Raw genomic sequence first — 17218 nt, 5'->3', positions numbered from 1 at the left:
CATCTTCGGGATCATTTTTAATTTTTATTATGAATGTGAATGTCGCAGACATGAGACAGTTTATAAATTTGAATTAAATAAATAAATGAATTCAAATAATGAAATAGAAAAAATGAGCGCACGGATTTTGCATTTATCCAAATATGCATTTTTTAATTTTTACTCTACTTACTCATTTATTTTAAAATTCAAAAAATTGAAATTTGTCTGCTACATTCACACTCATGAATGCATATGATACTGAAAGTAACCGACGTCTAATAATTCTTTAACTGTTTTTTTTAAAGAAAAATTATTAATAAAAAAATGTTTCAAAAATATGCACCTATAGTTTTTCAAATTTTCTTGATGTGCATATTTTTATTTATTATTTTTTTTTTATTATTGATTTGTAGAAAAAAAAATTCGAAAAATTTGAATTGCATGTCAATTTCAAGATCATAAATTCAGCTGGCAATTGTGAATTTTCCGAGTGTTAATTTGGCAGACATCAAAAAAATTTAAAATTATAAATAAATAAAAAAAATAATTTAAAAAATAATATTTATAAAAAATGCATTTATTAATTTTGAAATTTTTTAAACGCGCATTTTTTAAAAATTTTATTTCATTAATAATTTACTCTATTTATTAATAATTTGAAATTCGTCTGATGTCTGCCAAATTCACACTCAGTGAATTTTTTAAATTTTTAAATAAGTGAATAAATGTAAGTCGAATAAAATTAAAAAAAAGCGCATTTGTAGAATTCAAAAATCCGCATGTGCATTTTTTTTATTTTTATGTTTTTAATTATTTAATTCATTTATTTGAAATTTAAAATTTGTCTCATATCTGCTACAGTCATATTCATTATTTTTATTGTAAATAAATTTAAATTTTTTAAATAAAAACTCTTACACGTAAATTTTTTTCGCATACATATTTCTACATGCATAGTAAGTATGCACATATGTAAGTGTGCACAGCACACATTATTTATACATGTATATATATATATATATATAAACACAATGAGTCAGTAGATATATATATATATATGTAGATAAAAACAAAAAATAAACTTTAAAAAGACTAAAACGAGTAGAAATTAAAGTAAAATTACTTTCCTAAATAATTAATAAATATTTATATAATCATATACATTTTTTATATAAGTTGACAAGTATTTTTATTCATATATATTATGAATTTATTGCTAAACAAATAAACGACTGGTTAATTTTAATAAAACTTTGAAGGTTAGTCTATTATTTAATCAACACTAATTAATTATTTATAATTGTTGCTGTCTAATTATAAACAATCACAAGTATTCATTTTTTTCAGACTTAATTAGAATTAAAAAAAAATTAACATGTGGCCAAAGATATCAGTTGATTACAATACGTTAAAAATTTATCATTGGAAAAAATTACTGAGTTACCAAAAAGGATTGTCAGGGTCGAGAATGATCAGCGGATCTGCTGAAGAAGTTAAAGGACATGGGACATCATTACCTGGAGATAAACAAGTTGTCATATGCGGAGGTGGTGTCATGGGTGCAGCAGTTGCTTATCACCTGGCAGCTGCTGGATTAGGAGCGGAGACTGTCCTCCTTGAAAGTTCCAGGTTATTATTTATTTTAAACTTTATTTTTATTTATTTCCACTTCAGAACTTCAGTTTACTGAGTTTTAATTTTAAAAAAATTGTAGAGGTTTTTTTTTTTAAGAAAGATTTTATACATTTGATTGCGTGTCAATAGAATTGGAGAAGGAACAACATGGCATTCATCTGGATTAGTTGGAGCATTCAAGCCAAGTTTGTTCCAAGTTAAATTAACACAAGACAGTATCGCGCTTTATAAAGATCTTGAAGCCAGAGGTCTCTCCACTGGTTGGAAACAATGCGGGAGTTTGTCTCTTGCAAGAACTAGAGATAGAATGACATCATTTAGACGAATGAAAGCTCAAGCTGTGTATGAATTTTTAAAATAATTAATTTAATAATTTTTTGTAAAGAGAATTTACAGTTTTTTTAAATTTAAAGATCTCGAGATATTGAGTGCGAGCTGGTAACTCCAGCAGAAGCTCAAAAGCTCTGTCCTTTACTTCGTGTAGACGATTTGATTGGTGGTATTTGGATTCCTGGTGATGGTGTAGCTGATCCTTATCTCACTTGTTTGACTTTACTTGAAGAAGCTCAAAAAAATGGTATTCATTTTATTTAATACTCATTACTTGTGATTAATAATTTATTATTTATTTATTTTTTATTTCTCCAAGGGGTTGAAGTTTATGAAAATTGTCGTGTTACTAAAATATTAAGTGATAAAGGAAAAGTATCGAGGGTTGAAACAACACGTGGTAACATTAACTGTAGACATTTCGTTAATTGCGCTGGATTCTGGGCTAGAAATATTGGTAAATTAAGTGATCCTTATGTTAAGGTATTTTTATTTATAATTTGTTAGTTTTTAAATTTTAATATTCATTACTAATAGTTTATTTTTAATTAATATATATAATAGGTACCATTACACCCAGTGGAACATTATTATTTACATACCAAAGAAGTACCAGGATTAAATCCGATGACTCCAGTGATACGTGATTTAGATGGTTCTATTTACTTCCGCGAGAATAAGGGGAGATTTTTAGCGGGTGGATTTGAAGCGAATGCTAAACCAGCATTTGAAGATGGCAGAATACCTGGTTAGCCTTGAAGTAAATCTGAAAATTAATAGACTTAGTAATTAACTTTCTCAAAAATAGTCAATAACACAATAAATTAATTAAGTGAACTTCATTCTAATTGATATTTTATAAATAAATTTGTTTATTAACGAATGAAAAATTTATTTAGAAAATATTGCCGAGCGAATATTACCAGAAGACTGGGACCATTTTCACGTTTTGTTGGAGCAAATGCTCCATCGGATTCCAGCGATGGGCGACGTTGAGCTTGAACGTCTGTGCAATTGTCCAGAGGCATTTTCACCAGACTGCAAATGGATCGTTGGCGAGGCACCTGAGCTACGTAATTATTACGTAGCAGCTGGAATGAAAACCATCGGAGTATCAGCAGCCGGTGGGGTCGGACGAGCCACTGCAGAGCTTATAATTAACAACTCAACCTCTTTTGACATGTACGAATTAGAAGTCTCGCGGTTCTTGGGTCTTCATAACAACAGAAAATTTCTACGTGACCGAGTTAGAGAGGTACCGAGTATGCATTACGCTCTCCAGTACCCACATCTTGAATTCAAAACGGGAAGGAATCTCAGAATGTCGCCTATCTATCCAAAATTGAAAGAAGCTGGTGCTGTTTTCGGTCAAGTTATGGGATATGAGCGACCGAGTTGGTTTGAACCCAACACTGATGATGGTAATTATTATTATTATTAAATTTAATATTTTAATTTAACCCAATACATTAATTTAGATTTTGATTCAATGGATGAGTCACGCAGATATAAAATTGCTTACACAAATACCTTTGGTAAACCTCCGTGGTTTGATGCCGTTGCAAATGAATATGCAGCATGCAGAGAAACAATTGGTCTCAGTGATTATTCTTCTTTTACAAAAATTGATTTATGGGTATTTAAATTATAAATTAAATTTAAAAATAATTTAAATTGTAGTTACAAAAAATATTATTCTCTTTAAGTCAAATGGTACAGAAGTAGTAGATTTACTTCAATACCTCTGCTCAAATGATGTTGATGTGCCGATAGGCAGCATAATCCACACGGGAATGCAAAATCACCAGGGTGGATACGAGAATGATTGCAGCTTGGCTCGTATAGCGCCTAACCAGTAAGTAAATTAAATTAACATAATTACAAAGGCTGATTAATTACCGGCTAACATTTGAATATAATTTCAGCTATATGATGATCGCGCCAACGATCCAACAAACGCGATGTAAGCATTGGATTATCCGTCACCTACCAGCAGATGGATCAGTCGCAGTTTCTGATGTTACATCTGCATACACTGCGATCTGCATAATGGGATCATCAACACGGCAATTATTAGCTGAGCTCACTGACACAGATCTAAGTCCGAAAAATTTTCCATTCTTTACATTCAAAGAACTTGACGTCGGTCTAGCTACTGGAATAAGAACCATGAATTTAACACACACTGGAGAACTTGGATATGTTTTATATATTCCAAATGAGGTATTAATTTTCAATCAATCAATTAATTAATTAATCCATCCATTCATTATGTTTTATTAATATACTCGTTCTAGTTTGCTCTCCATGTTTACACGAGATTGATTGAAGCTGGTGAAAAGTACGGGATAAAACATGCTGGCTACTATGCGACTCGTGCCTTGCGTGTTGAAAAATTTTATGCGTTTTGGGGTCAAGATCTAGATACTTTTACTACTCCATTAGAATGTGGACGTGCTTGGCGTGTAAAATTTGACGTGAGTTAAACATAAAATTATTAGTGTAAATTAAATTAAATTTTTAAATACCTGACAACTCAATCTTTATCAAAACTAAATTTTTAAAATTTTAAATCAGTCGAAATAGTGAGAAAATATATTACAATAATTTTAATCAAAAAAATTTTTCGGGAGCTTATAATGTTCGTTCACTTCAGAAACTAAAATTAGATTCCTCTTAACTATCACGATAATTTTTATATTGATGAATTAATGAATTGATTAAATTATAGAAAGATATTAATTTTATTGGACGAGAAGCATTAATGAAACAACGTGACATTGGGGTTGAACGTAAGTACATTCAATTATTATTAATTGACCACGATCCGGACATTGATATATGGAGCTGGGGCGGTGAACCCATCTATAGAAATGGACGTTACTGTGGAATGACAACAACAACAGGATATGGATATACGTTCAAAAGCCAAGTAATTGATTAATAACTTATTAAAGTTAACTACCATCAATTATATTTAATTATAATCCCTAATTTTGTTTATAAAACCCAGGTATGTCTTGGATTCATACAAAATCTTGATGACGAAGGTCGTCCTCAAGTGGTGACCAACGAGTACGTGTTGTCAGGTGACTATGAAGTTGACGTGGCTGGTATAAGATACCGGGCTAAATGTCATTTGCACAGTCCAAATCTTCCAACCAAATTTCCCGACAAAGAACGTGATTCGTATCACGCAACTCGTGATCAAGTATCACGATAAATTAATGATAATTCTCAGACACCCCCCACTTTTTAAAAATATTCAATGATCTTAAACTGTCAGACATATTAAAATTACAGGATTAATTGAATAAAACACAACTTAATTACAATTTTGCCGAAATGTAGAATTAAAAAAAAATTACTTACAGTTGATATCAATTAAGAGTGAAACGAAATTTTTAAAACAAATATCAGTAAAAACTTCCTGTCAATATTATAATTTGAAATTTTAAATTTCGCGGGCTAAAATTTACTTAATTTCGTTTATCTCCTGATTGATAACAACTGAGTAATTTTTTTTTTTAATCTATACCTCGGCGAAATTGCAACTCCGTCGTCCTTTTTTCAATTAACGCTTTAATTTCTTTTAAAATTAATTAATAAAATTTTAACACGGCTATGATGGAAAGTAATTCAATACTTTTTAAAAGTGGGGGCACTGTCTGAATGCCTTTACACCCTTCAAAATTATTGTACAAATCATGTATATACATATGTTCTATGTAAATGAAAATAACTTTAAGATTTTAAACATTTAAATACTTGTTTTTGTATGTGTTAATTGTATTAACATTAAAGTCTGATAATTAAACCTGTGCCATTTTATTTTTAAGATTAAATACATTAATTACTAAATCTCAACTAAAGTAAAAAATTTTCTTTTTTTTTTGTTTTTTTTTTTTTTAACTATCATAGTCTACTGAACACCATTATTACGTTTTCATTTTCATTTTATATATAATACATATGACTAATTATTTATTATTAAACGATGATAATTATTATCATTTTTGACACTCAATATTTTTTGTACTGAAATCATTTTTGTTTTTATAATAATTATAAAATATTTATCGTTAATAATTACTTATAATAATCAGCACTTTATGAGAAAGACACGATTTTTTTTTAAAGTTGAGGCTTTAATTTTTAGTTATTATATATCTCAGCTGCTTATTTTTCTTATCATTTCTTAATTTTTTTTATACACATATTATTTTTTATTATTAAAATATTAACATATCAATTGTATTTCCCTTACAATATTTTTTTTTTGCAATTTTTTTTTTTTCAATATTATAATCTACTTAATATTATTTATTTAAACTTTATATTTACGATGATTCGTTATCAATGAATCAAAACGAAAAGAAAAAAAAAGCTATTCAAAGTTCATTATGATATTATTATACACTCTTAATTATTATATAAGCAACTTTATACACGCGTTATTAATTAATAATTATAACTTTAAAGTTTTTTTTTGTTCACTGTACACAGAATAAAATGACGGTTTTTAAAAACGTTTTATCACTCTGGTAATTCCGGTTCTGGTGTTGGTTGTACTTGTTTTTGAACCATACATGACCTTGCAACAGACTCAAATAGCCTGAAATAAATTAAAATAATTATCAATACTTAATAATTTATGATACACAGAAAAAAATTAAGTAAAAATTAATGGTTGAAATTATAACTCAGAACGTGGGTGTAAATATACGGGGTGGCCATAAATAAATGATTTCAAATTTCCCTAATATTTCCCAGTTCTCCTGTAAAGTTTTGCACATTTTTCCTTGATTGAGATTTTATTCATATCATTAAGATACTCAAAGTTTTGATTATATGAAAAAAGGATTTCTTGGAGTAAAAAAAATTTTGCATTATGAAATGAAAACAAAAGTTTTCTTAGGACGAGAAAAAACTTCTTGTCCCAGAAAATGTTTTCTCACTCCTAGAAAAATTTCGTTTTCAATTTATAATAAGGTATCCGCGGATAATAAGACCTAAGTGACAGAAATGATATTTAAAATAATCGCCTCCGCTAAAGGCTACTCTAGTAGAAGGGTCTTGCATAGAGATGTTACGACAAATTTATAGAGTCCCGATACCACGTTCCCTGTCTTCTACATTTCATCATCCGTCATATGCTGTCGTAGCGCAGAAGAAATTATAAAAAACAATCTAGTCTTCTGATTATATTCAAAATCTCCCTTAGCTAGGCCTTATTACCCAGCGGTACTTTACAAAAAATTTCTTAGAGCAAATAAAAATTTTCTTGGTGCGAGTAAAAATTTTTTACGCAAAGAAATCCTTTTTTTCTGAGTATTTAATTTTTTCAGTGTAATAATAATAATTAAAAATATAAATACTTTAAAAATAATAACATACTTTTCAATTTCCGGTGCACAATGAACAAATTCGTGAGTCCAGAATTTATAAGTTGGATTTTTAATAAGTTCAATGAAAGTAATAAGTAATCCCCAAGGATGTGGTCTGTTGACGATCAATCTTTCTAACAGCACACGAGTTATTTGCTCTTGAATAGCTTCAGTGTTGGCTTCAGCAAATAGGTAAAGTAATGTACAGCTAAAGTAATGAGTGTGACTGTTTGGATAACGAAGCTGATTTGCGATAGCATTCAAGAATAAATATCGTCCTTCGGTGTCAAGATCAACAGCTAAATTCTGGAAGATATCCATGTGTGCTGAGTGAGCGATAGTTGACATATTTGGCGTATGTCCTTTGTTGCGTATAAAAGCTATCGCTTGAGTTCCCACGTACAAAACAAGTGCATTCATTAGCTGAATATTGTAACGCATTCCGGCTTCCTGTGATACTTGTAAATTACTCCTAAGCTCAGAGAGGAAAGTAACAGGCGCGCGAGCTTTGAGATATGAATCCAATTCTTTTTTGAAACTCGGCGGCTGTATCATTGATGCAAAGTTTGTAAGCACACGAGGTGCGTGTGCTATTTCTTGAAGCATATCAACTTTTAAATTTGGAGTAAATGGATCCGGTAGACGCATATTCCTTGGGAATGCACTGAGAATTAAATTTCTCATCTGGATGCAGTTGGGCGGTATGGCGTCACAAAATCCATAGTGATAATCACAGAGAAATTCCGGAAAATCGTGTAAAAGTACCAATAAAACTCGTAAAGTTCCTTTGTAAAGGAATAACACGGGCTTGGCTAACTCTGCATTGCGTAGATATGGCGCTAAATATCTGAATAGATCGATAAGTAATTGTGCATACATACCCCAGCATTTTTGCTGAGGTGTTATTGCCAGCATACGTCCAATGAATACTCGATGAGACACGAGTTCTAACCAGGCGTAGCAAAATCCTGATGCCTTTGCTGGACGTAAAATGTGAAGTGTGTGACAGAATGCTGTTAGTACTTGATAGTTAACAGCCTCGAGGACGGGTTCTGGTGCGCACAACTCCAAGAATAACATTATAAAGATACGATGATAAGGCAATTGTTGGAAATCAGTACCACGCATTTCATGATCTTGTAATAAAACACCAGCAACAATACCCAGTACTTTGTTCAGTAAATTTATTTTAGTGTGAGTGTTTGTTGTATCACCAGAATGCTTAACTAGCAGTGCAACAAGACGTACAAAAGCATCAAGTGTCATGAAACATTTAGCACGTACTGCTGATACTGCTCCGCTTGATTCAGATAGCGCACGGTAACAAAGATCCACGCACATTTGTGTGCTCAGTTTGAAGAAACGTGTGATCAAGTCGTCTGTCTTCAAGATACCATGAATATTCATCTGATGAACAAACAAACCAAATGCTTTTGTTGGGTCACGTGAGTGATTGGGACTGTGATGCATAGTAACCCATTCACGTAACAAGTATTCCGTTTTTTCCATCAGTCCTGGCGGATCATCAAAGTCACGTGCCCGGACTTGCAGGATTCCCGAGTGAATGTGGGCAGTTGGTCCTGCGGATGCACGATCAGCAAGCACACCTGGATCATGATTGGCTCTCAAAGCATCCATTACACTGCCAAGACGGAATAGAGAAATACCATCGGGTGGCGCACGGTGATGTGTCATTCGTGCTAAAATTTCAAGAGTATGATACAAATCAGACTCAGTAACGTGAGTTGTTTGTCTCTCGTCAATCAAGTAGACTTGTACCAGTTGCATCGCAAAGGCAACAGCTAGTGCGCTACCGGCATCCATAACCTGGGCCAGTGATACGTCAAATTGAAGGAAACTTATCAGATGTGATCTTATAAGACAGTCTACAGCTTCGAAATTATAACGACACTCGTCTCTGGTTTCAGCTAGCACACGCGTTACATTTTTATTTGTCCACTGCATGCCGTAAGCACGTGGATCTTGAAGACACTTGAGTATTCTCAAATGTAATTCACGATAACGCAATATTAGTTCAGAATCAATAGCACTATTTGGAACAGACGGAGTCTCCAGTAGTCCATCGACAGATTTTTTTAGAAGAGTCATTGCCGCTCCGGCGTCACGAGACCGTCTTGTAAGAATAATCGACTCAAGAAGTGCATGGAGAGCTGCGTGTTGAGGTGGTGGTGCAACAGTGAGAAATAGTTCAACTTCACTGGCAAGTTTCTCCAGCATTGTTCCAACTTCATCATTATTAACAGTCGCGTTAGCATACACGGCAACCTGTTGAGCTGGTGGTACTGCTACAGCTGGATTTGATGCAAAAGCTGTCACTGCTGTTGGTTCACTTATAGGTTTAGGTATAAATAGAGCTTGTGTTTCACGCTCAGACAGTGGCAAAAATCCAGGAATATTTCTTGCAAATTCTTCATAAACAGCCATCTGTTGTGGTGTCACTCCACCGGCTTTCAATCTAATTTGTTCAGGCATACGTTCAGCTTGATATTTAGCAACTGGATCAAAGTAACGACGTCCTTCTTGACGTGCTATTTTTCTCAATTCAATTTCATTCAACAAACGTTTATCCATCTCAGGCATTGCTTTCTCAATGGCTGTTTTCTGAACAAAAGCACAAGCCAATTCCATATTATCTGCTGCTAAAACATTTGCTGCCTGTTCGACAAGATCTTTTTGTTGTTGTGTTGAGCCCATCATGGCTGCCAAAAATGCTTGCTTCAAATTACCGCTGATAGACGATAATATTTGATCACGACAAGTTATCATTGCCATTCCTGCAACTAAATTACGCACCATATGACGCGCTGCTTGACGCATCCTTGTTTCATCAGGATCTAGAGCAAAATCTTTACGAGCGATTTGTTCACTAGTAGTGAGAGCTATTTTTATAGAACGATCTACTACTGGATGAATCCATTCTTGGATTGCTCGTTCGATTGAAGGCCGTATAAATTGTTTAAGATGCGGGCTGGTTTGCAAAAGCGGCAGCTGATTGTTGACAGTAATATGCTGAGCAATATTTGACACACTGGATACATTGATGTCCATATAATTGAAACGCGGTTCTGGTGGTCCAGTAGGTAAAGATGGCGTCGTATTGGCTGGCTGCGGTGGCTGTGAAATGACTGATCCAGGTGTTGAAGATCCAACTAATTCTTCCATTGTAGTCTGCTGTGATGGCTGTTGCTGCTGCTGAGATTGTTGCTGTTGAGCCAACTGCTGCTGTTGTTGTTGTTGTTGTTGCTGCTGTGCTTGTTGGTGTGCTTGCTGCTGGGCTTGTTGTTGTGCCTGCTGCTGTTGTTGTTGTTGTTGTTGCTGCTGCTGTTGTTGTTGCTGCTGCTGTTGTTGCTGCTGCTGTTGTTGTTGCTGCTGCTGCTGTTGACTCGCATGACTTGCCTCAGCTTTTTTGTGAGGCTGCGACAACTGATACTCAAGAGTTCTCATTTTTTCTGGATCCTTCAAGTAAATAGCGGGTTTCAATTCCGATACATCAATACTTAAATTTTTACATAAAACTTCAATTTCAAATTTAAGATTAAGCTTTAAATCTTGCTCTTGATGAAGTTCAGCAAGTACGTTCATAATGGACATGGTCCATGGATTTGGTGGTCGAAAAACCCGACTTTTAGCACAACTTTCTAAAACTTTAGCTACAAACGGCACAACATACAACAATTCTTGCTGTCCTTTGTTGTAAGCTTCGACCAATAAACTTTTTAAATCAATGTCAACTTGTAAAATTGGTTTGTTTCTTCCAAGAGTCAACATACCAAGCCAATGTCCGAGATTTTTTAACAAAGAACGATCGGAAAAATTAGCAATACCTTTGTCACTGCGTAATAATACTTTTATATTTCTAAAAGTCTCTCTAGTAACTAATTTATTAACTTCCGGTACTTTAAGATAATCGAGAAAGTTTGAATAAAGTACATGAAAATTTAATTCAATACTAGCACGTTTCATAACCAAATACTGTGCAATCCATGGCCAGTATTCTTCAGTAACAATCTCACGTATTTCATCACATTTAGCTTGTAAATTAATCTGACTCAAATTGTTAAAAATAAATGCCGTTTTGTCTTGCATTGATTCTGGTGGTACTGTTATTTTCATTTCTTCTTTATCTGTAGCCACCAATAGCGTATCAATATTAGTAGCATTTGCGATTGAAGGACGGGCAGACATTGAAGTTGTTGGTGTTGTAGACGGTTTTGATTGCGTCGTGCTCGTTGTTATGGTCGTTGTTGTGATAGATTTATAAGCCGTAGTGGCTTGATTCATCATAATAGCAAGTGATTTTGGGAACACAACACCCTGTGGTCTTGTCGGTGGTTCTTGTCCATTAAGTCCGTACTCAATGTACTCAATTAAGTGAGCTGGGAAATCAGTAAAGTGTTGAATGGCTCGTACATGTTCACAGTAAGTCTGGTACTCTTTCAGACGGCTCTTGAATCTATCTAGAGCAGCGATACCAAAGTAATACATCTTACTGCCCTCTGGTTTTCTCAGTGCATCTAAAACAAATCGCAGTGCTATTCCCAGTGTCATGTAATTATTCACCAGTCCACGTTCAATTATCCCGCCAAATAATTGAGCAGTTATATGAAGTTCTTTGTCAGGATACTGAGGGAAAAAACGATATTCTTCAAGTAAATTACGTAAAATACATTGGAACACGTCATGTTCACGTTTTATTGTTGAGTTTTGAAATTTTTTTAGTATATCGAGGACCTCATCAATTGATAAAGTTTGATGGGGTGAGTGATTATAAATACCCATAAAATAACTATTAGCTTCATCTTCAATATCTTTCGATACTATTTGTGGCATATCGGGAAATAAATTTGATATTTCAGGTATTCTAGTTTTCTCAATATTTGCCGGTGGACCTAAACGTCCGTTACCGCCGATTGTTGCAGTACCGGGAATGACAGCAGTACTTTGTGTACCAACAGGTCCAGAATGGATTTGCGAAGACATTGGTAACATGGGAAATGGATTTGGTGATGGACCCATTATTCTTGATGGAGATCCTGGTGTCGAGACTAAAGGACCCAAAGCACCTGGTAAATTAAATGCTGAGCTACTTGGTGGCCCTAGACTAGATCCGAGACCCAATGATGCTAAACCGGAATTCAAATTACCCAACGTATCAATGGGCTTTGTTGGAAATAATGGGGCCGCCAATTTTACCGGATTAAAAACATCCAAAGCTGGGTGACGTAGGACTCCTGGTGGCGGTGGTCTGTTCATGTTTGTCTTCAACATCATACTGCAGTTTCCAATCATCGTCATTATAGCATCTGACGATTCTTGCGATATACTCCCGGCACAGGGTTGCAGTACCATTAGCATAATCGTCAATGTTTCTTGCGGCAGTTGACTGGCTTTGGGTAACGAAGTGTCTTCTTTAACACCCGGTCCCATTACTTGTGGACATCGTCGTTGCAAAAATTTAATACACGCCGTGATGAACGATTCGCCGTGTTCGCGTATTTTATCTCCAAGCCATTTTTCAAGTTTCAAATACTCTCGTCGTGATGCTAGACACGCGAGATCTATTACAAACGGAAAACTTTGTGATTTTAGTAATGCTGATAAGGCTTTGAGGTCTTGTGCGACATCTAAAATTCGCGATAATCTTGTTTGATCATTATCGCCGCGTAAATACCACTCAGTCATAGCGTGCATTATTATTGACTTAACTTTTGAGTTATTAAAGTGCCAAGCATGATGTAAAATAACTGCTGAGTTAGGATGATTACCCAGAAATATTGGAATCAGACTATTCACCAATTCTTGACGTAGCATCGTTAGCGGTGGATTGATTTGCAGTAGCGCTAAAACAAGTACATCAGGGCAGTGTTGGATTGGCCATTTAAAAATGTCTTGTACAGGTCCATACAGTCCTCGTTCAGCCATATGAAGTAAAAGTTCGACGACGTTCAATGACCGCCAAGTTTGCGCTTCTTTACTGTCACCCTCAGGTGCTGCCTTCAATACGTCAACAGTCACCGAGTGATAAGGATAGTCGGCAAAACAAAAAACGTCAGGGTTTTTTAAAATCTGATGTATCAACGAAAACTGTCCCTCAACATTATCCCAATGGCGGTAAAATAATTCAACTGGAAATACATCGAGCGGGTAACCTTGTAACTGTAATCCGAGTCTTAAGCCAGTTATCAAAAGACTTAAACTCTGGCGATTTTTAATGTAAAACTCCGGATGATCTAATTTAACAACGACTTCGTTCCATGATAATGTTGATTGCATTTCTTTCAACGTCTGTACAAATACTTCAACATTCCATGCAATAGATGGAATTTCTTTTTTTTCTGTACTACCGTCGGCATTTGTTACATTATTCCAGAATGATTGTAAGCCGCCAGAATCGTCTAATCCGATGTAGGTTCGTGCCATTTGAGAGAGGACACGTGCCGCTGTCGATGGCGAGATCTCTCGAGCACCCAAACCAGTAAGTGCCGCACGACATTCTTCCACACTGCTCGTGAAGCCATAGCCCAATTCCATTATTAAATTAATTAACGAGGTGGCTTCCTACATTTAAAAAAGTAAATAATGTAAATTAAATAGAATGATAATAATAATAATAATAATTTAAGTTTATAAATAAATGAATAATAATTTACCGTTTGATTGGCCGCCATATCGAACTCGTTAATAACCTGGGTAATTTCCCCGTCTCCTGGATATAATAGTGGTGCTAGCACCACTGGTACCAGTTCACGGGGAAAATCACGTTTCAAATTTTTAAAAAATGTTTTTTTAGTCTCCGACGAAAGCCCGTATAAGTTTTTATCCGTTAATGTTTCTGTCAGTATCAAATGTAATACTTCTGGTGAGGAATCGTGAAGCCCGTCCTCTTGTTGTTTGTTACCAGTACTGTCTGCCGACTGTATGTAATTATTTATCAAGTCTGGGAGCTGCTTTTTGATGTCTTCAAGTGCCAATCCACGTAACTCGACGTTCTCTGAATGTTGTAGAGCAATTGCGAAAACAACTTCTTGTACGAGAGTTAAACTGAGTACTCGTCGTAAGTGATAAAAAAATTTCGGTGACGGTTTTAAAGTCTGTAATATAAGTTTGTTAAATATTTAGTTTGATAAGTATGTAAATAAAATAATTATCATAATTTAAATTTAAATTAATAATTAAATAAAAAATAAAGTTGAATTTAAGATTCTTCTTTACCTTCTGATGATGGAGAGGATGGTCAATGGCGTAACAAAGATTGGAGACCAAGGATGGTTTTCCAAGGATATTTATACACTCTTGCTTCAATAACTGGACTTGGTAATAATCCTTAGAGCTGATAGTTGGCGGTTCTCCTGTAGAAAAGTCAACGTGCGAGAACAAACAGCGCAGCAAGTGTCTGTCCGCCTCTAGACCTTTCCACCGAACTAACTAAGACATTAATTAACATATTTTAAATTAATATAAATATATAAATGTTATCTTATACTTTTGTTTTCAAGTGTCAAATAATATTTGCTTAACCTCCATTCAAATCCAAACAAAGGATTTTATGATTTACAGAAAACAAATTCTTAAATTATCAACAAAATTGATAAAATTTAAATATCAAGTCTGTGTAATAAATTAACATAAATTTTGAAAGTAAAACCATTGAAATGATCTTGATAAATCATACCGGAAGTAGAAAAAAATGTGCTGGCGATCAAAGAATTTAGTCTCGATAACCTGCACTCATTTTAAACATATGGTAAAAAAATGTCTACAGCAACGGAAGATGAGTTAAAATGCTGACATTGATAATTTTTGAATTTTAATTGTTATGATTGCAATAATAATAGTAAATATTTTTAAATAATACTTACAAGTGATATTTCTTCAGTGCTATCACGATAATTTTTCTTATTTAAATTTACAATTAGATAATTTATTTGTGTTAAAGTAAAAGATAACGAGTCCAGGTTCATAGTTCCATGAATCCGACCTCGAAAGCTTCAAACGTATTTGAAGCTTTCTTCGGTAACCACAACCAGTTTCTTCCCCAGTTTCTATCCACTTTATAACCATGAAAACTACATTTGCACAATCCTACGACCAACATCGGGATCGATAATTACTTTAATAATTATCACACTATAACGTCATTGCGAAGCACTAGTATAAAATATCATAATTATAATTTTACTACACTACTTAAATTAATTAATTAATTAATAATAAAAATAATAATGATGTTTGAGAAATTGAATAAGTTGAGCCCCGTTGAAAATTTTTGATAAAAAAAAATCACACAACACTACACGGCAGACTAGTCTACTTGCAAAAGTCTTGTTTCTTTTTTTTTTTTCCTTTTTTTTATCATTAACAAGACTGTGTTGTCCGTTGGATTTTTGTCACTCGGTCTCGTATGGGCCGTCTTTATACGCAGCTACCGATTGGTCCGTTTTTTTATTTCCCCCCCGACGAGTTTAACCCCCCACTAGATCCCACTTTAACGGCGTCACAATGGATTTATTATTTTTATTTATTTACATCCGGTAGTTATTATTTTATTATATTACAATTCAATTTAACATAAGATCGTTTTGTTTGTTTTTATATAAAATTGTTTTATTAGTTTATTTAAATTGTTTGGTAAAATGTTTGAAAATTGTAACGTCACACACGATATGATGTCGAACAACATCCGCCATTGACAGAGATTTATTTTAAACTTTCCCCGGCAGAGTGCGCGTTATTTTTTTGCTGCCCTCTAGTGTGATGGTTTGAAAGTTTTAAGCGCTGATATTTAAATAGTTTTTATTGTCACTGTAAATTTTTAGTTTTCAAAAGATAAATGACAGTGATGACAGTCAAGTTCAATTTGAATTGACCTAGGAAGAGAAGATTGAAAACCGCGCGATAATAAATAAATTCGACCCGTGAGTGCGTGTGTCCGATTCAACTAATTAAATACCTCGCAAGCCTTAGAGTTTACCTCTAACATCTGTAATATATGTATCATAAAAATTACTTAATGTTAATTAGCAGATTGTAGTTTAAATTAGTAATAAAAAAAAATTTTTTAGGTTAGAGAAGAAATCAGAGCTTCTTTCATTTTTTAAGTAACAGGAACGCTTCAATATTTTATGATACTAAAATTAGCCGACGTCCAATAAATTCTCGATTTTTTTAAAAACCATAAACGGTAGAAAAAAATGTTTACAAAATTGCATCTATAACTTTTTTAATTTTTCGCCATACTTGCGCCGAAAGTTTAAATTCCTGCCCTGTTTAGATGGAAGAAATAGTATATTACACACCTAGGGCAGTAAAGTAAGAAATGTCTCAGATCACATGTAATTGTTGGCCGAGGCGAAGCCGAGATAGCGTGATTACACACATGGTTCGGAATGTCCTACTTTCCTCCCTAGGTGTGTAATGTACTACATGCGCATATTCTTAGTTTTTTTTTTTTTTGTATAATTGATTTGTTAAAATAAAAATCCAGAAATTGTTAATTGTCTGCTAACTTCAAGATCATCAATATTTTCTGATCGATGTTTAACTACTATAAGAAAGACCAAGAGACTCGAAAAAACTGGAGCAATAAGCAAAACTTAAAAGAGAGGGAAAAAGCGCAGCAGAAATCCACTGCATACGTCATTTGAAGATAAAAGGGCCAGAAAACGACGAAATCTATAAGAACATTATCGTCATACAGAAAAAAACCACTACATCGTGATTTTTTTCGGTTTATTGGGGTTTTCTCCAATATTTGCAGTTTGACCCCCAATTCTGACTTCAGATTCGTGTTCGGCGAGAAAAAAATACGCCAGAAAATCATTGTCTGACACACGGCACACACCACTTTTTTTTTTTTGTGAACC

At 33.9% G+C, this 17218-nt stretch overlaps 2 protein-coding genes across 3 annotated transcripts; one reads left to right on the top strand and one right to left on the bottom strand.

Moving 5' to 3' along the window:
• Positions 1-1046: 1046 nt before the first annotated feature.
• Positions 1047-5170, top strand: LOC130663399 (pyruvate dehydrogenase phosphatase regulatory subunit, mitochondrial). Of its 2 annotated transcripts, none has more exons than XM_057462594.1 (13): positions 1047-1241; positions 1330-1611; positions 1747-1959; positions 2031-2194; positions 2267-2430; positions 2512-2695; positions 2847-3368; positions 3426-3583; positions 3654-3802; positions 3873-4170; positions 4245-4424; positions 4679-4879; positions 4961-5170. In XM_057462594.1, the coding sequence occupies exons 2-13, from the start codon at positions 1358-1360 to the stop codon at positions 5168-5170; spliced, it is 2697 nt and encodes an 898-aa protein (XP_057318577.1). In that variant the 5' UTR covers positions 1047-1241; positions 1330-1357. The 2 variants fall into 2 exon arrangements, with proteins under 2 accessions (XP_057318577.1, XP_057318578.1); XM_057462595.1 differs by having other exon boundaries at positions 1314-1611.
• LOC130663396 (CCR4-NOT transcription complex subunit 1) lies at positions 4673-16054 on the bottom strand. Its single transcript, XM_057462585.1, has 5 exons — positions 15215-16054; positions 14568-14780; positions 14006-14446; positions 7345-13913; positions 4673-6562 (listed from the first exon to the last, which is right to left on the bottom strand). The coding sequence occupies exons 1-5, from the start codon at positions 15314-15316 to the stop codon at positions 6484-6486; spliced, it is 7404 nt and encodes a 2467-aa protein (XP_057318568.1). The 5' UTR covers positions 15317-16054; the 3' UTR covers positions 4673-6483.
• Positions 16055-17218: the final 1164 nt, after the last annotated feature.

This window comes from Microplitis mediator, chromosome 2, assembly GCF_029852145.1.
Source record: "Microplitis mediator isolate UGA2020A chromosome 2, iyMicMedi2.1, whole genome shotgun sequence".
Taxonomy (NCBI): domain Eukaryota; kingdom Metazoa; phylum Arthropoda; class Insecta; order Hymenoptera; family Braconidae; genus Microplitis; species Microplitis mediator.
This window is presented reverse-complemented; position numbering and strand designations above follow the sequence as displayed.

What these genes read in the sequence shown, in the direction of transcription:
- LOC130663396 (XM_057462585.1), bottom strand. Translation starts at nt 15,316, where the DNA reads ATGAACCTGGACTCGTTATCTTTTACTTTAACACAAATAAATTATCTA. An exon ending in GCACTGAAGAAATATCACTT is followed by an intron (nt 14,781 to 15,214) that starts GTAAGTATTATT and finishes TTAATGTCTTAG; the next exon opens with TTAGTTCGGTGGAAAGGTCT. An exon ending in TGTGCACCGGAAATTGAAAA is followed by an intron (nt 6,563 to 7,344) that starts GTATGTTATTAT and finishes AATTTATTTCAG; the next exon opens with GCTATTTGAGTCTGTTGCAA.
- LOC130663399 (XM_057462594.1), top strand. Translation starts at nt 1,358, where the DNA reads ATGTGGCCAAAGATATCAGTTGATTACAATACGTTAAAAATTTATCAT. An exon ending in CGAATGAAAGCTCAAGCTGT is followed by an intron (nt 1,960 to 2,030) that starts GTATGAATTTTT and finishes TTAAATTTAAAG; the next exon opens with ATCTCGAGATATTGAGTGCG. An exon ending in TTACAAAAATTGATTTATGG is followed by an intron (nt 3,584 to 3,653) that starts GTATTTAAATTA and finishes ATTCTCTTTAAG; the next exon opens with TCAAATGGTACAGAAGTAGT.